Source organism: Ambystoma mexicanum, chromosome 6q (genome assembly GCF_040938575.1).
Source record: "Ambystoma mexicanum isolate Mex_15411 chromosome 6q, UKY_AmexF1_1, whole genome shotgun sequence".
NCBI classification, from domain to species: domain Eukaryota; kingdom Metazoa; phylum Chordata; class Amphibia; order Caudata; family Ambystomatidae; genus Ambystoma; species Ambystoma mexicanum.
In genome coordinates this window covers 1,558,947,900-1,558,974,971 of record NC_090937.1, presented here as the reverse complement: position 1 = coordinate 1,558,974,971, position 27,072 = coordinate 1,558,947,900, and the positions used below count along the sequence as shown (strand labels likewise).

Here is a 27,072-nt window from a genome sequence, read left to right as displayed (position 1 = left end):
CACAGTGCACCTGGTTATCCTCTTATTTCTGGCTCAGGTTCATCCCCACCCAGCCACTCACCCGCACTGTCAATGGCAACCCTTGCACTTGGGTCTGTATTGGTTACCCTGCTATCCCCTTGCCTGAACCTACGAGACACCCCTGTCTTCGCTCAAAACCTGTACTCGCCACCTTGCTGGCTGCACTACCTTTTGTGTCGTTTTATCCTGTGCTCAGCACTTTCCATTTCTCCCCTCTCCTTTGCACTTTTCCCCTTTCCTCTCCTCTGCACCTGCGCATTCTCAATGTCACTGCGCCTTGTAAGATCGTTGTTTTTGTCCCCTCTTTGCCCCCGCCCTTTCCTCGTCGCACTTTTAAACACTTGTGTATGAGCGCGATACAAATAAAATATATCATAACTTTGTATCTGCGGTCTATTACTTATGTTGAGAAATGTTTTCTTAGGCATCGAAACCTAAGTAACAATAGCGTTTCCATGTTTGCCAGTGACTTCAAATAGCTGTAACTTCGTTTCATTGAAAGGTAAAGCTACTTCCTATACTGCATCTTTGTGTTGCACTATGAAGCTGCAATACTTCTGAAAGAGTTAATCTTGGGTTCAGATGCCGTTTCAACTCCCCTACTGCATTTTTCCATTGGTGGTCACTGATGTTTGTGGGCAGAGTGGGCGAGTGCTTCTTTGACTGCCCCATGCCCCAGTATGGGAACACAGTTGAGGTGTTCTGGGAATCCTATGTATACCACCTCTGTAAGTAGAGATGTTTGGGCACTAGGCTTTGACTCCACTTTGCGCAGCACTTAGATATTTCTGGTGAGTTAATGAGTTCATTTGCAGCAAGGTCACAGGAAGGGAAGGTGTTGCCCACACTTCGTACTTGGACTTAAACGTAGTTGGGCCCATGCATTACAGAGCATCCCCAGAGCGACAGATTCAGGCAGGCCAGATAATTGCCCAACCGCGCTGGTGTCTAATCACCGATGATGAGCAGTGAAAGCCGACCACCATCACAGAACCGCCCACAGGCCACATGAATACACAAACTAGCCTTGATAAAGATCCAGAGAGGTCGAAACATGTGCCAGCTAACCACTTCAATCGCGCAAATAAAACTGCACGTAATCTACTACAAACAAGAACGTGAAGAGTAATTATTTAAGCGCAAGGTATCTGGGTGCAGCAACTTTTAGCTAGGGGCAGCCCCTGGCCCATTGGCCTGTCCCACTAGCAGACCCCAAGGTTGTTACACCTGGTACTCGCACCACTTGCTAGCGGATGCATTATCGACCTGCAGTGAGAAAAACAAAACACTCAGTCCAGGCAACAGGACACTGGAACAGCACCCATTTTAACATTAGAAATATTGCAGATCAGCAGACCATCAAAACATAGCAAGTCATTCTCAATCCAAAAGAATGCTTGCTTGGCAAAGCTTTTGTTGCATTTTTCTAAATCTCTATTTGTGTGTGTTGTGATGATTCCATGGAATTCGACCCCTCTCTTCAAGGGGGAGACATCTGGGTTGGGTCTATGGAGGTGAGCCTGCTAAGCCCAACACTAAGCAGGATCCCACTGGGGGTGACTCCCCTTGGATGACAAGCCATTTTAGGATATTAGTTATCCTCTCTTGTCTCAGGCAGTTCACGTCTTTATGGGTTATGTGAGTATTTGCCAAGCCAATTTAAAATTCGCACCTAAGCAGATGGTGTGGTTTCTGGCCTTGCATGGCCTCTAATTTGGAATGAAGATCCAGAACAACAGCAAGGAGGAACAAAAAAAAGGCCAGTGGACGAGACCGATGCTGGAAATGCTTTCGGGGGGCCTCTTAGTCCATGTCCTACCACTTCCCTGTATGTGTTTTTTTAATGTTTTCTACACACGAGTCCAGTATGGATCCCTGGCTGTGCAGCTCTTCATCCTTTACTTCTGGTGAACAATGACCCATAGGATACCCCTATGGCACCCATGGGTAGAGGTATCCAGTGTGTGGGTTTTGGGCACGTGTGTTGCCCACAGAACAGGGCATGGGCTGGTGTCAGCTACATGATGACTTGGCAGTGGCTTAGTGTCCTCCATTTTTGGGACGCCCAGGCCCTGCCATAGGAAACAATTGATTTTGTGAACAAAGACAAGATGGCCACTATAGCCTCTTTGACACTTTTGCCTTTGCCCCTTGTTACTCAAAGTCCTGAGAAGTCCTGACTCTGTGCCTTCCCCCGATTGGCTGTTGGGGGGGGGGGGCATATATGGCTTTGGGGATGTCCATGCCAGACTGGCTGGAGCCTTCCCAGGGGAGCTTGTTTTGGGTACATGCTGAGGGTGGGACCTATATGAATGCAGAGAAGAGTCAAATCACATTCTGTGTTGTGGGTGTCTGGTTGTGGCTATGTCATTGTGCCTGGAATGAATGCAGTGTGTGCTCTGAAAGGCTGGTAGTTGTCTCCAATACACATTCACTATTTTGTGTGGCTGCCATGGATGCCTGGGAGGCTGCCTGAATGAATGAGTGTATGATTGGCCGACTGAGCATAGCTCAGCTGAGTGAATGGGGGAGACTTGTGTGTATCAAGGGACCCCACATTCACCTCCTGGCCAGAAGCTGAAAGTTAAAGCCAGAGGTCAGAAGCCAGAAGAAGCATGCAGTATTCTTGAAACTTGTATCCTGAATCCAGCTGGAGGAAGAAGTCTGCAGCTGCAACTCCAACAAATCCAAAGGCTGCTTTGCTGATCAAGGACTGAACCAGCGAGGACCTGGACAGGCTACCTCCTACCATAGCTATCCGGGGACATCGTGCATCTGCTGCTCTTCACCCAAAGTGGTGTGGAAGCCAGTCCTTTGTGCCTACCCTCCTGTAAAGCAATCTTGGTGGGTCCTGAAGAGGAGTGTCCGGATAGCTTGAGCCCAAGAAGCCCCCAGCGTAATCCTCGTTGTCCTGTTCCCAGCTAGTCCTTGTGTGTATGTACTCGCCCTGATGCCCGTGGGCTCCGGCGCTATATAAATAAATCCAAGGTCCAGAGGTTGTTTGTGACTCATGGGAAGCAAGATAGCTGTGTATCACCCAGAAGAAGGGGTGCACAGGTAAAGTGCTGCTCCACGGCAGGAGCTTGCCATGTTCCAACCAACTGGAGAAACCTTCAAGGGGCACTGCAACCATGACATCTGAACACTAGTCTTCATCGGAGGAAGTCCAGTGTCACCGTCTGCAGAGAAGTGCCCGCCGGTGGGTTTCCTGCTATTCCAAACCAAAGATAGGGTCCTGAGGGTGCAGACTTGGCAGAGGTCTGCAGAGCAGTTCAGTGCTCGGGTCCAATTCGCCAGAAGCCATCCTGACAGCCATGCTGCGGCACCAAAGAACCAAACAAACTGCAAACTCCAGAAACCCAACATCTAGTTCTGTCACTGCACCCACAGCCACGGAAGGTCATGCACAGCAACCAAAGATCTTATTTTCAACTCCCATGCCTTGTGGCTGTCCACAGCAAGTGTAATATTCATGGGTCATCTACAGTTGGCATAACCCGTTCAAGGAGACTATCATGGCAGACTTTCACTGCTGCCTTTCCGACACTGCTTGGTTCCCTTCTGCTGCTCGACACCGACGTCCAAGTGACTTCATCGACAGGGGGTCCATCTCAAGGTGCATCATCGGAGTGAAAACGATAACTCCACCCCTTCACCTCCCAAGAAACTGAAGGTACTAATCTCAGGGTTCACCCGAGGGTCCCAGATTCATCTGTTTTCCTGTGGCTTTCCCAGGTAGTTTGGGGTGGTGGGATCTGTAGTAACAAAAGTAGACACAATCACTGAACATAGAAGGACTGGGCTGTAATATACAAAGTAAAAACTACTAAGGTAGTCTAACGGAGGCTCCAAATGGTACTTGCCCTTCAAAATATCTCTTCGCCAATGAAAGTGGACTAGGAGACTTTGCAATCCCTGATAGAAGCATCAAAGCATGTGCCTACACTCATCTTCTCATCAAACACTGAATTAAGCTGTTGTGTTAAGGTTGGGCATAGTGGCATGGTAACAGCAACATGAAATGATGCTCAGTGGTCGTTCCTTAGGCACGTGGATTCACTGCCATTAATATGTACTCTAGGCAGAGCTTTCTAGTGCCTCCAATGTCTCCTTGGGAATGTTATGGGGAGAACCTCTATTTCATAGATCAGAATACATGATCTATGAAATAGCCGAGTCACTTTTTGTAAATCTGAAAATATTCTATTCGGACATCCATTAGGGACCCTTTGGCACAATTTTGTTCGACCTCTAGGCATCTGGCTAGAATTCTACCCTTCCTCTTTTTACTATGATGGGACCAAGATTTGCAATTCCACATTATCAGGTTTGGAAATCTGTAAGGACGTTGGCCCTTACAAGTATCCCAAATGCTCCTGCATTCCTACTGGCCACATACTTTCACTGGATTAGAGTTTTTTTTACCCACTCTTCCAGACCGTTCTCTTTCACCAATATGCAATGAGTAAGAGCTAATGATGATCGAACACGTTTTGTGGTTTAGGTTGTGGCCAGCAACAAAAAATGTAGATGATAGCAGTAAGCACAGCTCAAACCACTTTAGCAGCACACATCTTGCTTGGTCCCTGTTCAATCCAGTGTGTTGCACATATGGAAAAAAGTTAATTGATTTGAAGTTTGCAGTGGTTTATTGCTTTACTGGGTATACAGGTCCCCATATTTCCTGCATTCATGATTGTATTTAAATTAAATGCAAAAGCAAAGATAATGGTCTTTGTCAATGCTTGTTTTACTTGGTATGTGGCGTCAGTGTTTTAGCAGCATCTCTTTATGCCATATCACTCGAAGAGAATTATACAACATGAAGTAATACTAAAAATAAAGTAAACATCCTGTTAAATCTTTAGAAACTTTGAAATCATTGCATGTGTTAAGGGTCTATAAATGATATCCCTTGAAATATCAGAATATCGGCAGCGTGAAGAAAACCCAGTTGAGAGAAACATTTGGTTTTAAGTCCCAGCAACCCACAGGTACACAAGGTCCGATGTGCCTCTTCTAGTGGAAAATGGGCTACCAGCAACACACGGCATTAGCATCCAAATACAACTACGGGTGGCGGCGTTGTGGGGTGGGGGGGGACGCCAGGGGAGGAGAGGCATGTTCGATCCAATGAACCGTCCGGGTGTTTCACGTCTTGGACATCCGGATTACCTGGCATGACAAGTTTCCTGCTCATACTTCGCACACTACATGCCCAATACTTGCCAATGACGTAATGCATCAGCATTCTCGTTCTTTTTCAACGGGCAGCCAGCCAATCACCTCCCGACTGCCTCTTCTGAAGATTTGGTGAAGTACCCAGGCCCCATTCACTAGCAAAGATGAACAGCAGGAGAGGTTGTCAGCAGACATTTCCAGAGGTATTCGCCTCCTTCTCCCAAAAGATACAACACTGTGAAGCTCTTACAAGCTTATATCTGGCCAGTTCGTGACATACAACAGAGGAAGCTATCCAGCACCTCTCTTGCTGGTAACCGCACTGTTCCAGTTAATGAAACGACAAAAAAAGAAGGAATACAAAAAATAAATAAATAAATAAAAAGACAGAAATTGCGAATAACAGATTCAGGTTAGAGTGCAGTTCAGAAGGCCAGGAAGGTCTAATAACTCAGTTTATCTTCATTTTACCATACCAGTACTATTAAATTCTCCAAGAGAATCATGCGCCACTGTACCTCTGTGTAAAGTAGTAGACTGTAGCCGGAATGCAGGGTTCACAAAGTATGATTTATTGTTGAGTTAAACTTTCAAACAGCCTCTCATTATAAACAACAAAACATGCTTAAATGTGGTTCAGCAGGCTTGCTCGGAAAAAGGGTGAATCAATTCAGAGTTCGCATGAATGTCCTCTTAAACTTGGCTCCTCTTTGAATGAAAATTAATCAGGGCACATAAATTCCTTTCCCCGGACACTAGCTTTCCATTCCTTCGCCAGCTGTCCAAATTAGGTTTTTAAAAAAACGAAAAACAAACAGAGGGTAAACCCACGGAAACACTGTCCTTTGAAAATGGTTTACGGCCAGACTTTCCTCGTCAGTTAATCTGCTTCGGTAGTGTTCCCGGCGCTGCCGCTCTTCGAGCCTCTCCTGGCGGAGGGTCTGCCTCTTGATAAAGATCTCTGCGGTGCCGAGCCTTCAGCCTCCTAGTACGCCCAGTGTACATCACCTGGGGATTCCTCCCACTTCTCTGTGGTCTCCGGCCAGGGCTGCTGCTGTAATGAGAGACACCTGATGAGTTTCCCGGGGCTTCTTTTAACTCATACTTTGCTCCTCTCCTCCCCTCAGCTTCCACCTGCCTTTCCTGCCCACTTCCCACACCTGCGGCCAGTTTGCCTTCACTCCTCCACCCTGCTCCATGCATTGTTTGTCCCACACCTGCAGCCAGCTTGCCTTCATACCTCCACCCTGCTCCATGCCCTGTTTGTCCATCCCAACCTGTACTGCTATGGGGGTATCTGTCACTGTACCACATGACAGGGCTGCATCTATACCGCTTCCCTTTGTTAATTTTATCTTTTCCTCCACCTGGTCTCCATTTCCCGTGGTGGTTTATGGGACATGTAGTTTTGTTCTGTCCTGCTGATGTAACATTTTGGGTGCTGGGTCTAAAAGTTAGAATGGGGCTGGCTTTTATCTCCATTGCCTCTTTGACCTCCTCTCACACTGTTAACATTAGCATGAATAATTCCAAGTAACATAGTAGAGTAGCCAATAAATTGTCTTTGTAACCAATCCCTCACCCCTCGACTGCCCTCTTACCCAATTCCTTTTCCCTCTCCTGCCCCACCTCCACAGTATGGTTTGCCCATGTACAATGTTCCCCCCCTCCTGCCCCACTGCGCTGGCGGCGGAATGGCGCGTCTAATGCAAGCTGCATGCCATGTCACTGCATTGCTGCTGAAGCATCTGGACTCAAGATTACCCTGGCCTCCTCCGGAGTCGCAAACAGTGCTGTAATCAATGGCAAAAACGATGCCTTGCACCCAATTCCAGAAAATCACCCAATGCCCATGGCAGGCCAGCACTCAACGCAGGCTCTGTCACCAGAGCAGAAGTGATCTCAATCGGTTGTGGGCTTGGTCGGGGTCAACTGCGAGGAGAAGGGGCCCCCAGAATCAAAGCTTTATCATCTAACCAGACTTTAGCAAATGTCATTTTATGGAAACTAGACCTGTAACCAGTGTATTTAACCTGTGATAGCTTTTTGCCAGCTTTGTACTGCGGTCTTGGTCGAGCACTTGGCCGATGGTGCACACATGTGTTTTAAATTAAAAACCTTTTCTCGACTCGCCATAATTAGTCCATTATGTGCGATTTAGATTCTGAGGATACTTTATATCTTCTTGTTGGCTTCTTAAAATGGCTCCGCTTAAATATTCTCATAAACCGATACAAAACACAAACGCCCTATGATCGTCACTATTTCTGATAAATGGCAGCCACACCCTCCCTGCCTTACCTCAAAACCCCAAAAAAAGAAATCAGAATTTTAGATCTCAGCTGTTCTATGGGCAATCTTTTCATCGCTTCCTTTTCCGTTGCAATGAGTTATTACACCACATGCAAACATTTTGACAGAGGTTGTCTTTGAACACAGGAATTTCAGTTGATCCAAAAATGGAGTGTTCAGCAAATTTCTGTCTATTTTTCTGTAAATGAAAAGCAGCTATACAGTCACCGAAAATAGCCAAGACAGTTTGCATCCTTAGTACTCACATGCGTTCATCCAGTTTCAATTTATACTGCCAATATCTGTTTTTGCCTTTGCTATTCGTAGCTTCAATTAATTTCTTTAAAGGGAAAACCTTATAACTGTCTTAGTATTTTTCTCAATTTCATTGCAACAGTTTCGATACCTTACATCATCAAAAACGAACGTAGAAGTCCCTATAAGTGACACAGCTTTGGATTTCCTCAGCACAAGAATGATACACAAACACTCAATCTTGGTTGAATGAAAATCTTGCGAAACGATACGAGTAACACGATTCACTATTAATAATACGAGTAAACCGATATCATATATTTTATTAGGTTTCTCACTGTGAATACAGATGTTCCACTTCGCACACTATCTCCACCCACCAACAGCCCAGTAGGCCTACACAGACCTTGAAAAACAAGGATAACACGATATCAGAATTTGATGCCATCTATACAGCTCGGGACAACAGGGTAGGCGATCCTGGGGGATTCCATCTGGAGAAGAAAAATACAGGTGGACAGGAAAGTGGAGTACGTCCAGAACCTTCCTTCCTCCGTTATGCCTTGGAGAACACTTTCTCAAAAGTGACCTGGACTCGATCATGTCAAATTTAATAGGAGCCATCTCATTATTGTTCTCCAAAGCAGGGATGGTAGGCACCTAGACCGTGTTGTACACGTGCAGCTAAAGCAAAAAGGTTACCACTCTACTTCGCACAAGCAAGATTGGGAATTGGTCGTAAATGTTCCCGTTCATCTTAAAGAAGGTAGTACCTGGCCCAGGTCGAAAATATGAGAAGAAATTCCTTCACTAAGAAGAGTTGGCAATCGATAGACGAGTTGTGAAAGCTGGAAAAGACGATCACGAATCCAATGTAGGTGTGAAGATGAGCAAAAATGAGGCTGCCCTGAAAAAAGTGCATCTCAGTCCGAGTCTGACGGACCACAACCCCAAGGGATTCCCAACATGGAGCCATCTGTGGAACTGAAGCAAGTAACTAACAAATGTACCATGTCAACGTATCAATAACGTACTGTTTGACACTGGTAGTTTCCTTTATTAGGGAGGGTTTCAATTAACACTTTCAGCAGTTTTGACCTTTATTGCGAACTATTAAAAACAAGTCAGTATGAAACTACGGAACCTGGTACTAGCATGCAAAATCAAGGCTAAGAGTGGTCGATATGATCACTGAACAGGTCGCAGAAGAAAGGGTTTCCTATGCGGGGCAGACTTGCTCCAAATAGGGTATCAGCAGCTGACTGAGCCCAGGCCTGTGGGGTAAGAATGTGCTTCATAGGGGAATCTTTTGGCTGAAGCCTCTGGCTTTGCTGAACTCTGACTCTTAGAACAACCATCCAACACCGGTCTACTCGACAACAAAAGGGTACTCTGGTACCTAATGACCAACTGATTCGGAGATCTGTAGAATGAACTAGTGAGGCGACTAGCAGGGGGGTTATAATTCTGCTTGCAAAGGACAGTTATTACAGCTTCCATCACTGGAGCTGGAAGAATCCGACCCACTGGGTCACAGTTTACACTTTGAAGAGACAAGGTGTCAGAAAGGGGGCCTATTAATTAAACCCTCAAGCTGGGCCTAGTGCATTCCCTGACTGCAGACACCCCAACTAGTGTTTGCTGCATTTCGAATTCCCCTGAGGGTTCTTCTTGGGTCTCTTCCATAACAGAGTCGAGTTTAGGGCATTACACTCAGATAAAGGAGACAATTTCGTTTATCAGTTAGTGCAGGAGGGTAGATTAACTGTCTTTAACTTTAGACACTTTCTGGTAGCCATTTGACTTTGTCAAAGTAACAATCACTGAACAGCTTCCTTTGAACATCACCAGTTTCATTATTCTCAAATTGCAGGGGTTTCTTTAGAATGCCACATGGCCAATCATTGGGATTTGACAATTGGGGCACGTTGTGATGCTGGAAATGCATCGGAGGGACAGGGCCTCCGTATCCTTGTCCTTTACTGCTTTTTATTGTGTGTTCGGTCGTGTTTTCCGCGCAGGAGTTCATGTGGGTCTCCTGGCGGTGCAGCTCTCTTTTGGTTTTGGTGAATAGACCCATGGGATACTCTTATGACACCCATGGGTAGGGTTACAACCCTGTGCCCCTAGTGTATGTTTTTGGGCACATGTGTGTGACCCACAGAGCAGGGTATGGGCTGGTGGCAGCTCTGTGCTGAATTGACTGGTGCCCTGAGAGTCCTCCATTTTGGGATGCCCAGGTCTTGTCATTGGAATCGGTAGATTCCTGATGGAGACAAAATGGCCTCCATGGCCTCTTGCCTTCCATCACCTGTTACCTTGATCTTCCCGAAGTCCCGGGAAGCCCTGACTCTGTCCCTTCCCCCTGACTGGCTGTTGGGTGGAAGTTCCATATATGGTAGTGTGGGGAAGTGCTGACCAAACTGGCTGGAGCCTTCCCAACGACCGTATGTTGTGGGTACGCCTGGGTGAATGGAGTATGTGACGAATACGCATTCTATGTTGTGGGTGTCTAGTATCTGGTGGTTGACACGACTGAGACAGCCCTGCCCGAAACCGGTATGAATGCAGTGTGGAGTGTTGAATGGCTCGGTACTGGTCCCAATATGCATAACTTGTGAGTGTCTGGAGAGAAGTGAATGGCCTGAATGCACTGTGTGCCTGATTGGCTGGCTGCCTGCCTGCCTGCCTGAATGCCCTTAGTCGTGTTTGGATGCTTGAGTGCGACCCAGCGGAATGAATGGGAGATCAACAGTATATCTGGGGACCTCTCACTGCTAGGAATCGTGTTCAGAAGCTGAAGTCCACCACGACGAGTAACTGGAGTAACTGGAATAACTGAAGCTTGACCTTGAAGCCCTGCTGGACGAGAAGAATTGCTGTTGCTCTCCTTCACAATCTGAAAAGCTGCTGTGCCTCCAAGGACTGACCCAGAGAGGACCTGGTAAGGCGCCCTCTTCCCGACCTACGAGGGACCATCGTGCACCAGCTAATCTTTGCCTAAGCTCCCTGGTAGACGGACCTCCGACCGGCTGCCGACCCAATACGGGGACTGCTGCGGAACTCCAAGGAGAAGCACCCAGACTGTTGTCCGCCACTGTCGACGACCGCCGCTGCCGACTGGAGCCGCCGTGCTCTCGTCTTGCCTAAGAACTTTCGAATCCAAGGACTCTCTCGTCCGCATCATCGCTGCTGTATCCCACTGGAGAAGGCCTGACCGTCGACGCGCCGAGAAGCATCCACCGGTGGGTTTCCCGCCACCCAAAGACCACAGAGAGGCCGACAACGCGACGCCCTTACTGGGCCACAGTTCTTCAAACTCTTTGCGGTCCAGAACTATTGACACTGAGATGCCCCACACGCCTCTTCCTTGCAGGACGTTTACGCTTCCCCGTCAACGAGCACCGCTAGGAACGACGCGGCCACTTCACCGTCGTAGCGCTACCTGTTCTCCGTCGGACGTTCGACGACCCATGACTCCTGCCTTAAAGGGAGGGCACTCAAGAAGGGCTGTCGATTCCCCGACGAGGACCGCTACAACGCCAGGTACTTTGGGGTTGCAGAACTATTGGGAAGTCTAGTGTGAACAATATATGGACTGGGCTTGTAGCTTTATCCTACAGGTTGCCCAGGTTGGGTGGTTGGGGGGGGGGGATCTCCACACAGAACTGTGTCTAGTGGTACAGGGCCAGCATTCTGCCAATTGTTCAACCATCTTGATTTCCTTCCTCTCTCTACTGCTGGTTTCCTCTTTATTGATCTGTGTGACATTTTGACAGTATAGTTGATGCACTTTAATGAGATCTAATAATCGTTGTGGTACCACTTTAGAACTCTATATATCTACCATTGTTGATTTTCTGAGCACAAAGTGAGTTATCGTGATATTGTATATACCTTTGAATATTAATTATATAAAGACTGTTTTAACCGAGACAGTGTGCCGACATTTGTGGGTGCTTGGGGACTACACTGTACTTAAGAACCAGCCTGCATCGACTCCTGAGAAGCTAGGCCTCGATTGCTCAATCACAACACCAATAATAGAGAATCTTGGATGGGGTCCTCTGTGCCTCTCCTCTTCCATATAGAGAGCAGAAGTACAGACACCTCTCTCCGGCGTCTTTAGACACGTACCTCTAGCTCACGAACAAACTGCATTTAACAGAAGTCTAGCTTCAGCAGTGGCGATTAACAGTTTTTAAAGAACCTTTGAAGAAATTCTTGTAGGTTCGGGAAAGCTCCATCAAGGCTTCTTTAGACCCCTTGACCAAAAGTAAAGGCCAGAAAATTGTATAGCGTCAGGATTAGAGAGTTATAAAATGACTGCATTGTAGCAGATTTTTTGGTTTTCATCGAAATCAACTGTGCAACCTCTGGAATTAAGGAGAGGGCTGCCCCAATTCTAATGCCGATTAAGTCGTAACATGATATGCTTCTTCAGTTTGTCACAAAGCAAATTACAATCCTGCCAGATATCCGGCATTTTATCCATCCGATTCAAAGAAGCACAATTAGCGAACTGATTTATAAAGTCACTCACTAACTGATGCTCTGTAGCACTAGATGCACTGATAACTACTGAGCAGTAGAAAAACAAGTGTTGCATAAAAATCCCTTCACGTCGAATTAAAGGATACCCCGCAGCATTCATCAGGTCTGGGGAGGGTGCGTGAGTGGGGTAAAGGCAGAGGGTGCCTTAAATAAAACCGCTAACTGGTTTCGTAACCGATCCACATAATGCAAGCAATCTCCTGCGGCGGCCTTGCCGAGATTAGAGAGTACCAATCTTCGGTCACTAGTAATGTATCTAAGTCAACGTTTGTCTACTCAGCAGAGGCCCACTGGCGCATCATCCTCTCAAAATGGCTACCTTAGCAGTCTCACAGATTTACTTGCTGCTTGATGCGTTTTATTCGCTGTGCAGCATCATGCTCCTACTCTATCCCCCCTTTTGATTACTTACTTTAATCCCCGCTTAATCACCTGAACTCATTTTTCTTCTATAGTGCCACAAATGGCCTCAAGAACACATCAACTCTCAAATAAGGTTTAAAAAGTGTTTTACGGTTTTTATTTGGATGTATGCAAAAGTCTCACTAATGTCTGTCCCCATCTCAGTAATCGTCTCTGGGCTTGAACCTCAATTAGCCCAGGAACATCTGAATCTCAATGTGTTCACTAGAGAGCTAGTACCCAGCGAGGGACAATCCGATTGTTACAATCTACCAGTTCGGAGCGCAGAGTCCCAGAGTTCTTTTCATTTCTCCCCCGGGCCGCCATGGAAAGAGGCAGATGGGCCTACACGTATTTTTCTTGAGTTGAGAAAATGTTTCAACGCCATTTCTCAACTCGTGAAAAAGTGCTATTAGTACCCAGGAAGGATTTGATGGAGACCTTGAAAAATGTAACAGTATACTGCACTGCTATAGAAAATGAGACGGCATTTAACCTCACATGTGGGTGCATATCTTGCACATGCTGGCGAGGTATTGTGGTGTTTTATGGAAGGTAACAGCATAGTTGTACTTTTAGCATTTTATACATTTCAAATTAAGTTATTGCAGCTTTTAATGTTGCCTCAGACTACAACAGACACCACCATTCTGCATCATGATTACAGATTTAGTAGTAGAGAGAACTTTTACATTTGTAACAAATGAGAACAAAACAGGATTTGTATCATTATTAGATGTTACTGTATGTTGCTATGATATATTTATTATTCTTTTGCATTTTATTAAATGTTGTCAGTCTGTTGGGAATGCTTGGGTGTTATTCTTTGTTTGTGAAAGATTGCAATTAGCAACCACAACACAGACAGACACACAAAACAAAAAAAGAAGCTGGGCAGTTCAGCAAATCAGCAGGTCTACTGTGGGGAGGAAGGACCGAATGATAGGAGAGTGGGTTCAGTTGCAAGTTGTCTCAGCTGGGGACTGGTTCCCTGTCGCACTGGTTTGGGGGAAAACAGTGGGGAAGAATCCTGAAGCATGGGAAGGAAGGCTGCCTTGTTTGTTTGTTTTATTAACATTCATATAGTGCACAGCAGTCCGGGGACATTGTGGCACTTGTTACAAGTACAGTCTTAGTTACAGAGCCAACAGCAATATATATACAGGGTACAATAGTTAAGTTATTTACATTTATATTTCTGGTTATATACAATATGCTTATACATTTCTGGCTATATTACAATATACATGTCATGGTGGGAGAGGTGGTCATGGTCCTAATTGAGGAGTGTGGATTTGAGGTTGTTGCGGAAGACCGAGATGGAAGTTTCAGCTATGAGGGTGAACGGGAGAGAGTTCCAGAGATGTGGTGCGATGTAGGAGAATCCTAGGCCTCCAGCAGTGGTTCTCTTGATGCGAGGCGTGTGTAGCTGGTTGGTGTACTGAGATCTGGTCGGTCGGAAGTGGTTCTAGATATTGCTTCAGATAGGTAAGTGGGAGCAGTGTTGTTGATGCATCTGTGATGGTGAGGATTTTTAGCGTGATTCGATCTTTGACCTGAAGCCATCGTGCCGAGCGTCTGGCTAGGGATATATGGTCCCTTCTAGGGATGCTCAAGGTGGCTCTGAGGGCGTTATTTTGGGTGATTTGTAGTCTGTGGATGTTTTTAGCTGAGGTGCCAGCTAGGAGGGCATTAGTGTAATCGAGTTTAGCGCCTATGGTTGCTCTTGCTATGGCCACTCGGTTGGGGAGTGGGGGGTAAGGTTTGGTGGCATTGATGAGTTTGGTGCTGAACGCTGATGCAGAGGCTATGGCGCTGACTTGTTTGTCCATTGAGAGGTTGGCGTCAATGTCAACCCCTAAGGCCTTGACGGATGGTGATACGGGTATGGTTGAGTTGTCTATGTTGAAGTTGGTGTATTGGGGGCTTAACTTCGTTATAGTGTTTTTTAGTCCAAGAATGAGAATTTCAGTCTTGTCTCCGTTGTGACACAGGCAGTTGATGGCCATCCAGGCTTGGATTGTGTCATAGATGTTGTTGAGGGTGGAGGCGTCTTTGTGGTAGAGTCCAGTTAGGGGTATGAGTACTTGCGTATCGTCTGCGTAGTTGGTGTATGCCACACCGATGGTGTCCAGTAGGTCGAAAAGGGGTTTCGTGAAGAGGTTATAGAGGGTAGGGGCTGTGCATGATCCTTGGGGGACACCGCAGTTTATCGTGGTGGGGTCTGCATTTGGTGTGTCGGAGTAGACCTTCATGGCCCTTCCTTCGAGGAAGGAGGTGATCCAAGAGGCTGCTTGTTTGGAGAAATGTGCAGCTTGAGTGAGGTGTTTGGTAAGCGTTTGGTGATCAACCAGATCAAAAGCAGCTGATAGGTCGAGAAGGAGGAGCAGGGCCGGTTTCCCTTTGTCCAGGATTTGTGTGATTTGGTTTTTTAGGTCTAGTAAGGCAGATTCTGTTCCATGGTCGGCCCGGAAGCCAGATTGCCTTTTCCCTAGTATGGAATTGGCTTCTATGTATGCCTGGATCTGGTTGTGAGCTGCTTTGTCAAGAATTTTCAGGAGGAATGGGACTGTCATTATCGGTCTATAGTTGTTCGGTTGTGCTGGATCAAGTGTAGCTCTTTTTTTTTTTTTTTTTTTTTTTTAGAAGTGGCCGCACCCAGGCTTCCTTGAGATTGTTTGGGACAGTTCCTGATTGGAATGATGCGTTAATGAAGGCAGTGATCAGGGGAACTAGGTCGTTGGCGCATTCCTTGATAATTTGAGGAGGGCAGATTTCTGCTTTGCATAAAGATGGTATGAGCTTTTTTATAAGGTTAAGGACCTCATGTTCAGTGACATTTCTGAAAGTGAATTGCTCGTGGGTTATGTCGTTGCATTTATCTAGTGTGGGGTGTTTGGTTATTGGGTTAGGGAGGGCCTTGCAGTGGTTTTGTATTTTGTTCTGGAGGAGTTTTATTTTGTTGAGCATATCGGTCTGAATGCTGGCACACCAAGCTTTGTCTTTAATTATCTCGTTAGCGGTGGCCGGGGGCGTGACTAGTTCGTTGAAGATTGCGAATAATTATTTTGTTTGGGAATTGGCATTAGTGATCCTGTCATTGAATGACTTAGATTTTGCTGCGAGGATGGCTTTTGCATTGGAGGGATAGCTGTTTGAATGAGCTTTTGTTGGGATCGCTGGGATTCGTTTGCCAGTTTTTCAGTGCCTGACGCTTTTGTGCTCGGAGGGTCTGGAGATCGTCCGAGAACCAGGAATTGCGATGGAATTATTTTTTTGCTTTCTTACTTTCAAGTGGGTCTATGGTATTTATGGCATTCGTGAGGGTGTCATTAAAGCTGGCTGAGAGTATATTAGGGTCTGTGGAGAAGGGGGGTGCTAGGCATGGATTTTTGAGGTGGGGTCGCAGATTGTCTGCATTGAGTTTTTTGGCACTTCTTGTTATGTTGGGCGGAGCATAGGTTAGTGTTTTGGGTATAGGGTCCGTGGGGATGTGGAATTCAATGCAGGTGTGGTCTGTCCAAGGCAAGGCGGAGTTGGAGATTATATTAGTGGCGCAGTTGTGATCCATGACCCAGTCCAGGGTTCGGCCTTTGGAGTGGGTGGGGGTGAGGACTTTTTGGGAGAATCCTAAGTCTAAGTTCTTTAGCAAGAGTTTTGCCGGGTTTGTCCTTTGGATCATTGAAGCCTAAATGAAGGTCTCCTAGTAAGAGGATTTTTTGATGTTGTTCGTGAGTCGGTGGGAGAGGTGTTCTTGGAAGTCTGCTGGTAGTCCAGACGGTCTGTATAGGATGTGGATGTTGCTAAGGTTATTAGGGGAGAGTGAGAGCTTGGCTGATAGGATGTCAGCAGTTCCACTCCATGAGCTGTGATCTGCTAGTCTAATGGACAGTTCTTCTTTGTGGATAAGGGCGACACCTCCTCCCGCCGTATCAGACCTGTCCTGCCTGAGGATGGTGTATCCAGTGGGCAGGGCAAGTGTGATGGCTGGGCAGGAGGCCTCATTGAGCCAGGTTTCGGTGATGCATAATAGGTCCAGATTCTGTGTAACTAGTAAATCATTTATCTCTAGAGCGTGAGCTGTTAGGGAGCGTACGTTCAGTAGAGCGCATTTGAGTGGGGGGTGGTGTGTGCTGATGATTTGTTGGTTTAAGCTACTATGTGGAGGGGTGTGCTTGTTACGAGTGGGGGTGAGGGTCTTAGTCGGAGGTAGTGCGGGCGCATGTAGGAGTGGTAGATGGAAAGGGGCAGTGCGATTGTTAGCAGTAGGGTGGAGTGGCGGAGTGGTGCGGGTGCCTAGTCTGGTATTTCTGGTCGTGATAGGTGTGGGTGAGCAGAGAAGTAGCATGGGACGTGAGCGGTGTCTGAGGTTACAGAGTCTGGTGTGAAGGCTGGGTGGTTGGGACTTTGTGAGATGTACGCCCGATATTAGTGCTCGGTGAGTTTGGTGTCTGGCATTGATAGAGGAGTGGCGAGTGTGTGTGTGTGTGTGGGGAGTGATGGGGTTCATTATAGTGAGGGCTATGACGAGGGCTGTGAAGATGGCTGAGCAAAGTGTTACATGGAGTGTGTAAGGATGTCTGCGAAAGCTGGGGTGGGGTGGTGTGCTAATGGGCATTGTGCTTGTGGCTGTGAAGGCAGTGTGTAGGAAGGGTATCAGTGCCGTACTATACCGTGCCTGGGCAATTTTTTTTTTATAGACTGTGCAATGGGGGCAAGGGCTAGACTTGTAGATCTGAGCAGAGCAGGCAATACCTAGTATAGAATCTCAATGGCAGTACAGGCAATGACTAAAAACGAGTCTCGATGGCAGTGCAGGCAATACCTAGATTTGAATCTCAATGGCAGTGCAGGCAGTGACTAAATACGAGTCTCAATGGCAGCCCAGGCAGTGACTAAAAATGAATCTCAATGGCAGTGCAGGCAATGACTAAAAATGAGTCTCAGTGGCAGTACAGGCAATGACTAAAAAACGAATCTATATGCAGTGTTACATAATGGCTAGGTTCACACGCAGTATCGCAGAGTGGTAGCTACCCTGCTCTGAAGAAGAGGGAAACCTGAGAGCCCTGGTGAATCCAGAGAAGGAGAAGAGGCCTGCATCCCGCTGACCAGGAGCTCACAGGAGCTGAAAAAAGGCAGCCTGTGCTATCCTGTAGAAGGGGCTATGCAACCTAAGGTTCCCTAATGAAGGAGGGACTGAGAATAGCCAGACTACTCCTGGAGGGCAAGAGGGGAGAAGGGGTGAGCCCACTGCGAAGGTGTCATGTATGAGACTCATCCCCTTTGTTCCGAATGAAGGGGTGAGTCCAGGCAAAGGACTCAACCCCTTACTCTGAGAGAAGCTAACCCAAGAGAGTAAAACTACCCAAGAGGGCATGGGAGGGAAGGTACCCTGAGAGGGGGCGGAGGAGATGAGGGTCAAGAGATCGCAAGAGAAGGAGTGAAAGTGAAGATACCCCAAGAGAGGGGAACAAGAAACAAGAGACCCCAGAAGAGGGGGAGAGAGTGAGGATTGAAGAGGGAAACAATCTAGGAATACCCAGAGTGGAGTGCTAGTGTGTGTGTGAAGCCCTGGAGGGGAATAGAAACACTTGAGGTGTCAGGCGAAAAACTGGCATACCACTATATTTGGAATATTTAGCCATTACAGTGGCACACGAAGAACTGGATATCCGGGGGCGAAAACCTGGAACAGAAGCAGCAGTCCAGCCTCTTTAGTTGTGGAACCCTTTGGACATGTGCATTAGTTTCTATAAATGTGGTAGCCTAGTGCAGGTTTTGGGCTAGGGACTTTACATGAGAGTAGTAGGCTAGTATATAGGTACTTTATGATTTGATTCATCCTGACAAGAATATCCTTCCCTTGAGCATTTTAAGTTTCAGAAGAGGGAAACAGTTAATTTTCATTGTTTTGTTTCATTTACTTTGAAGCTGGCCAAAAGGTCAGACCAATTGTAAAACAAGATAATAAAAATACAGGTCCATGGTGTCACAGAGTCCGAGTCCTACTTCTGGTCAGCCACAGTATATATAGGTAGCACCACCCCATAGCACTGTTTTGATGGCACACCAAAATCCACATCAAGTTTAAGATCTCTGATTAACTTTCTGTTTTTGCCCAATGATTTAGCTTGTTCAGGAAAAATGTACAGTTAGAGGATTCATTAACAAACTTTGATAGAGTGACTAACAGTGAGCAACGAACAGTCGTTCTTGGAAAGAGTGACATCCACACAGGAGGTTACAAAGATGTACTGTGGCCATCTGTGCCCACTAGCTCCAATGCTAAACAGATTATCATACTTCAGGATGAATATTCACCAGGGTTTGCCACAAACATTTTTTGCTTATCAAACCATCTCTATTCACACATTGCACCATCTCAAAAAGCATGCCCAAATACAGCAACTCCTTAGATACTTCGCAACCACAAACATTACACACACTTAGAGTAAAGTTTAAGGTATCAATCAGTATTGTAAGAAAGGCGCAGTATAACAGTAGGACAGGCACAAGTGACCACAGTTCAAGGGTGTTTATTGAACTTGTAAAAGGGTGTGATGAACGCCTAGCTAAACCTAAATCTACAGATGGAAGCAATCTACGACCATCAAGTAATAATGCTGTCCTAGTGGAGTCTTGTCAACTAAGAAGGGCCTATACTAAAAAAGCCTATCGCCATTCCTTACCACTAATTTACAAATAATGTGGGGTAATGTTCATGAAAAAAGAAATAAGTGTTCACAAAATGATAAGTCAGGCTATTCGGGCCGTTGGCCTCCCTTCCCCACGTTTTCAGCACGGGACAAGACGGTTCACTGTAGCAAAGCACACTCTTGGCTTCTGCGGCGCAAGGATACTGTTCCATTTTCAAATATCAAGACCTTCTGTGTCCAAGCCTCTTTATTTCTTCCAAGACTTTTTACTCGGAAGGCCTTGTATACAAAACCAACACAAAAACGTTAATTTCCTTTTCAAGTATTCGATTTGGATGTTCACCCTGGATCCCCCTTCAGCCGTGCTCAGACCCTTTCCAACTATGTTCAAATAATTATTTTTCGGGTGACTCACGGTTCACCCCGGATGCCCCTCTTCCGGGCTCAGATCCCTTTCTTGTGTTTAATTACACTCCCTCAGCCGGGCTCGGCATTAAACTATCGAAGACTTGAATGTGCACAGGGTTTAGCTTGACCCGTTGCATGACCACTTCAATCCTGTGTTTCTCTCACACTCAGCATCAGTTGGATACCTAACAGACTTTCGAATGAGCACCCACGTGGCGCCAGCCCACTCTGTGTATGGTATCTTTTCTTGGCCTCTGAAAGTTCAATTATAAAGTTCAATTACTTCCTTCGGCTTCCAATTATACCCATGGTGCTCATCCCAGATGCTTCACATACTGTTCTCTTAATACAATGTTGCCGCTAGCAACCTTGGTTCAAAACAGATGTTGGTTTTCTATCAGTCTTTCAGACTCACAGGCTGTGATATGTTTTCCTACGCCGCTTTGTTGTAGGGGCCAAGGACAGTACCACAGCAGCAATCACTCCTTCCAGCCTTGGTTTTTGACACAGGAGATGCCCAGGTACCTCAAATCAGCCTCAGTTCCTGGTTTTCTGTTGCCAACTTTCCAAGGTTCATGGAAGTTAACGGTCTTTGAAAGTCAAGGGTGCTTCCCGTCTCATAGTCTTTGTCCTTGTATTAAACTGCCATCTTGGAGCTGCTGTTTCCTCTTGTGTTTTGCCTTGCTCAGAGTGTGCTTTTGTGCTCTGCCTTTTATCCGTGTGGGGAAGTGTGATTAATTCAGTGGTTTGTGTAATGATCTGTAATTTCCTGACCTTGCCTGACCATGGTGTTGGGACATGTCAGGTATATGGCTCAGGTGTTAGTCAGTTGTCACTCACGGTGAACTGCAAGCGAGAAAGTGCTTGTGTCGGGAAACAGGGGGTGGGGTGTTGGAGTTCCTACGTATCCTACCTGGTAGGATGGGGAAAGGGTGTAACAAGGAAGGAGATATTGATGCCAAGCACCCATATAAATGGCTACGTAACTGATAACATGTGAAGAAACAAATTGCTTTGAGACCGGCAACCGAGGACAACTAGTTTCATACAATTTGTCATTATCTTTAAGAAACAAGCTCTGTTGCCAAAGATCATTCATAACAGGGTTCAAAATTAGCCATATCCCTGGAGACCCAGACACTTGATTACAGCTTGGGATCCCTGTTGCACCTCTAATCTGACCAGTTATTGCATTTCCTACGACTCGTAGGAGGTGACGATACTGAGAGTTAAGGCTCCAGCCAGACCTGGTCACACAATGAGTTGTCTGTACATGTGGATGAGATGCACTGTGACTGCGAAGCAATCACAAGAGGACTCCAGAGGCAACGTGTATTTAAGAAAATTACATGTATTGTGTGTAGTGCACTATGATCGAAGCAAGATGTGAACAAACCACGCTACAGTAGGTTTAAAAAAAGAAACTTCAAGCAGGGCAAAAAAACGGGTCACAGTTTATTCATCGGGTGCAAGGCCAGTCTCAAGTAGTGTCGTTACCCTGGGCACAGTTCAAAGTGTGCAGCAAAAAGGAAAATATCCTACAACCAAACTGAGTCCTGGACAGAATGGTTTCTCCTACTTTCAGAATATGGGGTTCTCCCAGTTCTTAGGGTCTTTCGCCCTCGACAGACTTGGCAACTAAAGAAACAAAAAGATCTCTAGTTCTCAGGGATTCCCTCCAAGGTCTTGGAGACAAGTTCGTAACAACTCTTTGGGGCTGGGTCCTGAGGGCTTTTAGAGTTTTTCAGCAAAGGTCCTGAACTGTGCCTGCCTTTCAATGACATTGTAGGTCTTCCTCCAGCTGCAAAGGGTTGGTTTGCAGGCTGTCATTTAGCCCCCTGTCAATGGCACTCTTGACACTCTTCTGTATTCTTGTAGGACATAGTAAGATGATCTGTTTCCCTGATAGTCTTTCAGGCATATGATTATCCATTTGGGACTTGTTCTGGTCTCCAACACCACAGGGAGCCAACAGGTTCAGAAGTCCTTGGTAAACTTATTCTTTGTAGTTGATGGACTTGACAATTCTACCATATAGTAATCTTAGAAAATGCATTGCCCTCTCTCTGGCTCAGTCTTTCAGACTTGGCAAGAAATCCTTTGTTTCCTTGGCAGATTTACCAGTTTCACAATACCAGTCCTATTCCTACTGTGGCTAGCCTTACGTTTGAAGCATAATTGGGAGGAATATTAGGTTTAGAGCCCACTAGCTCTAGCCCCAGGTAACTCTGGTTTCTAACTGAGTCCACCTTCCTACGCTGGCCTCATTTCATTTGCTCCACCTACAACCTCTGCTCGTCCTCCCCTCCTCTTCACAGCAGACTGAAGACACATTTAGAAGGCTTTGAAAGCAGAATAGGTCATCTGGAAAAAATACTATAGTTTGCATCTGATCTGGAAGTTAGATTTGCATCAAGTGGTGAACAAAAATAAGAAGGCGCATGGAATGCAGTGAATCTCTTGGATATCTTGTGGTTACTTTATAGATTTGTTTGTTTGTTTATTTATTTATATAGCGCTCTTGACCCGGGGGTATATATGCGCTTTGAGCATCAGGTTACAGGTAAAAGACAATAGTACAGTATTAATAGGGCATAGATAATAGTATACAAACAATATACATACAATTGGACATTCAGGGTGCATACATATGTAGTAGGACGGTTATTTGTTGGTTAACCAGGAGATGACCTTAGTTCTGAAGGGTTGGAAAGTAGGTGTAGATTTAATATCCAGTGGGATGGAGTTCCAGAGTTGTGATGCCAAAGTTGGGAAGCTGGATCCTCCGGCTCTTTTAAGGGAGAATTTGGGAACTGTTAGTTGTAATGAGTTGGACGATCTGGTGGTTCTAGTGTTCTGTCTTAGTGTAAATTTGTTCGAGAGGTAGGGTGGGGCAAGATGATTAAGGGCTTTGTAAGTAAGGCATATGGTTTTCAAGTCTATTTTCTGTTGGATGGACAACCATTTGCAGGCAGTTCTGGTGGCGGAGATGTGTTCCCTTCTAGGAATATTGAGGGCGGCACGTAGTGCGTTGTTTTGTAGAACTTGCAATTTATTGATTACTGTTTTGTTGGCACCTACATAGAGGCTATTACAGTAATCCAGTTTAGATTGGATGAGTGCTCTGGCTAAGATGAGACAGTTGCTAGGGGAGATCAGTGGTCTGCAGGCCCTGATTAGTTTACCAGTGTAGGCCGTGGCTGAGGCGGTCATATTGATTTGTTTAATTAGGTTAATGTTCGTGTCTAGGTAGAAACCGAGGGTTTTTACACTCTTGGCGATGGGTATGGTGTTACCGTCAATAGTGAAGCTAGTGTAGCCGGGACAGAGTTTACTGATAGTGTTAGGTGAGCCGACAAGAAGCAATTCAGTCTTGTCATCATTCAGGCATAGGCCATGTGTGGCCATCCATGCCTGAATGATGGAAAAGACTTCATTGATCCATTTGGCGTCCTTGTTGTAGTTGCCTGATAGGGTGAGGAGTATCTGGGTGTCATCTGCATAGTTAGTGTAGGTGACACCCAGATTGTCCAGCTTGTCGAATAAAGGCTTGGTGAAAATATTGTAAAGGGTGGGTGAGACACAGGATCCTTGTGGGACACCGCAGGTGATGGGGATGGGGTCAGCCGCTGCTAGGGGGGAGAAGACCCGCATGGTTCTGTTGTCCAGGAAAGATTGGATCCATGTGACTGCAGAGTGGGAGAAGTGTGCTGCCAGAGACAAATGGTTGCACAAGATTTTATGGTCGACCAGGTCAAAGGCAGCGGAGAGGTCAAGGAGAAGGATGGCAGCCTTATTTTTGTCTTTGAGTTCGTCTATCTGGCATTTGAGATCAACAAGGGCCGTTTCTGTCCCGTGTTGTGGTCGAAAGCCAGATTGGCGAGTTCCTAGTAGGTGATTGGCCTCGAGGTAGTCCTGAATTTGTAAATAAGCCACTCTATCCAAGATTTTTAGTAGGAATGGGACGGTGGTAATAGGTCTGTAATTCGTAGGGATGTCAGGGTTGAGAGTAGTTTTTTTTAGTAGAGGTAGGACCCAGGACTGTTTCAGATTGCTGGGGACCATGTTGTTGGCGAAGGACAGGTTTATTAATTTAGTGATAAATGGGGAGAGATCCCTAGCTGCATCTTTTATGATTTGTGCGGGGCAGCTGTCCCCCTTGCAATTCGATGGTTTAAGGGATGCTATAATTTTCTGAACCTCCAATATAGATACCTTTTTGAAGGTGAAGCCTGAACTAGTGGCAGTAGGTGGAAGGGGTGTGGGGATGGAGGTGGGATCGAGAGTAAGTTGTTGTCGTTTGTTGTTGATTTTGGTTTGGAGCCCTGAGATTTTGTTGGCTAGGGCATTCTGGATCCCTGTGCACCAAGGTTTGTCCTTAGTGCAAGAGTCAGTGGGGGTAATGGGGTTTTCTAATTCCTTTAGTATGTTAAAGAGCTCTTTAGTACTTGAGCTTGCCTGGGAGATCCTAGTATTGAGAGAATCTTTCTTGGCACGTATAATCTCATTTTTGTAGAGGGTGGAGATGTTGGTGAGATTAGTTCTGTTATTTATGGAAGGCACTGATTTCCAGAGTGCTTCAAGTTTGTTTTTTTGTTGACGAAGGGTTTTGAGCTCCGGGGTGAACCATGTGTTCAGGTGCGCTTTGGGTATTCCTTTGCGCAGTTTCAGTGGGGCAATGATGTCAATGGCTTTGGCCATGGACTCATTGTAGGCATTGACCAGTTGGTTCAAGTCCGTTGTAACGGGTAGTGCGTTTAAAGTAGGGATCACCAGAGGTATTAGGGCTTCCGCTGTGATATTGCTCTTTTTCCTAGTAGGGCAGGCAGGTGCAATAATAGGCCTTTTATGTGCTGAATTGCTGGTAAGAATGTCAAACGGGAGGAGGTGGTGGTCAGTCCAGATAAGTTGTGTGGGATCTTCCGTAGTAATGTTGCAATTAAGGGTAGTTATCCAGTCGAGGATTCTACCTTTCGAGTGGGTGGGTTTGGAACAGAGTTGTTGGAGGCCATGCTCCTCTAATGCCATGGCCAGGGCAGTGGCTGGGGTGTCTAGGGGGTCGTTAAACCCGAGATTAAAGTCTCTGAGTATAATCAGTTGTGCTGAAGGTTTGGAGCAGTCCTTAAGTTACATCAATACAAGAACACTGGCCCACTCATCATCCAGGCAGGGGGCTTCCAACTGCTTGGGCAAGGAACATTCACCAAGCATTTTCTCATTAACACCCAAACACTCCAGATGACATCACCACATTCCACCATGTAAACCAAGCACTACACAACAGTGCAGTATTTGTTCCTCTTAGTTGCAGTAGGGTAACTGTGCTGTTTATATGCAGCTAACAGTAGGCTTCTTCGTTTTCCGATTTTTGTTAAAAGAAGCTCAAAGCACCAGGCAGAGCTTCTGACACCATGTACAGCTCACAAATATTTTGAATGCTTGGTTGAAGATTCTGTGTGCAGGGGCAGAGGTAGCAGCTATAACCTTCAAACACTCTAAGACTAGGAGTAGCAAGGTATGACACAGTTTCAATTGTGACCTCACCCAAGCACCTCTCCACATTCTCCTTGATCTGTGGGTCATAATCTTCTGGCCGGATGCAGCCAGGATGTGTGTGCAGAGTCTCCAGGGAGCATTTGATGCAATTTAGACAAGGGTGGAAAGAGCTGCACGGGTTTGCATAGTGCAAACTGTGCTTCTGTGCCCAAGTGCATGGGAGAGGTAAGCACCTGCTCAAAGTGTGGGACGAGATTGACACCTGCAGTGAGTGCAGGGTGAGAGGTGTGAGTGAGAAGTTTGACAGAAGCTCCCAACTGTCATAATATGCTGTATAAACACTCCGAGAAGCCGGAGTGCTAGGAGACCACTATGGTGGCACAGTATAAATGCCCATTACTGTGTATAATCTGAAAGAGGGTGGACTTATGAACCATGCATTAAAGATAATTCCCCACTGGCTTAAACCATATGCAAAATCCTCTGCACCAAGAAGAAGGAATTCTTTGGCACCCAGCAGGCAAAGAATAATACATGCAAAGGGCCCATCGCTCATAGCGCCATTACTCCTGCTGCCCTCTATACATGGAATAATGCCTTCCTTCTTTGACTAACCAGCCAAACTTTGCCTGTTGTTCTGTTAGTGCTATAATACACAAAGGGGGATGACTCCTTCATGGAAAAGCTCAAAAACAACCTAGGAGACCATATGGATAAAGTGGTGGCACAATTAGAGGCGGAGAAGTATCTTCAAGCAAACATGCTCAGTTCTTTATAATTGTGGTTCCCCACAATAACAGTGAAAAACACTTACCTTCACCGAAAAGTTTCCATCCTCCTCTTGCGTGACCATGACAACAGAATCATGGAGCTTTTCCTCAAAGTGGACATGGCTATGGGCTTCATCAGGATGCGCCGCAGCAAAGCGAACCCCACTCGGTTTATGCTTTGGGTCTGTCAAAAGATAAAAAGAACACAAATGGTTTCAATTAAGTCCTTTCAACATTTCACATAATGGTTTGGTAGGGAGATTTAATTTCCAGTTTTTAGGACAGACAATTGGCCCAAATGGTTTCATATTGTTATTGAAACAGATCTATAAAAAAACAAGCATGCAATTACATGACTAAACAAAAATCAACCAGCCCCTACTCTTGCCTCTTCTCATGGGTTAAATAGCTTTCCACCTCTACCTGAAATAGAAAATAAACTTAAGAGAAATAAGAGGACAAATAATGCCTTAAATGAGAACCCACTTTGTAAAAGATGCCTATTGAGTATCCAAATATCAAGCACTGGGTTTTAGTTTCACTTGTGCACATCATCAATGAGGGACCAAAACCCTGCAGCTCAGAGACAGCCGCCAATAATGCACTGCAAGTCTTTCGGGCTGTTTACGTCATGCCACCTCATTTTCCACTATATCACTTCCAGCCAACCCCTGCTTTGGAAGAGAGCTTCTCCTTCCACAAAGTTAGCATCATTAAGTCCCCACAGAAGATGGTGTCTGCAGCATACTTGCAACACAGGCCAGAAGACAACTGCAGCAGAGGTGTGGCTTGTGTGGGTAGGGTGAGGGAGTGAGGGGGCGGGGTGTGGGGGGGGGGGGGGGCTATAGCTCCCAGTCTTTTGGTTGTAGTTCTGGATAGAAGTTGAGGGTTACATGGTCACAGGGCTAGGGGTGCGCTCCATGCTACTGGCAGTCTTTGAATGAGGCATTCTGATCAATCTGTGGCCTCCAAATGTTTTTAGAATCTGCAGACTGCCCAATGAGAATGCCAAATCAGCATTCCAAGCGTAATAA

At 46.1% G+C, this 27,072-nt stretch overlaps 1 protein-coding gene across 3 annotated transcripts in view; it reads right to left on the bottom strand.

Moving 5' to 3' along the window:
* ADISSP (adipose secreted signaling protein) overlaps positions 1–27,072 on the bottom strand; it is a 627,791-nt gene that overhangs the window by 252,330 nt on the left and 348,389 nt on the right. For all 3 annotated transcript variants that reach the window (XM_069632259.1, XM_069632260.1, XM_069632261.1), the window contains one exon: positions 26,083–26,222. In XM_069632259.1, the coding sequence (XP_069488360.1) occupies positions 26,083–26,222 (140 nt within the window). The remainder of the gene's footprint in view (positions 1–26,082; positions 26,223–27,072) is intronic.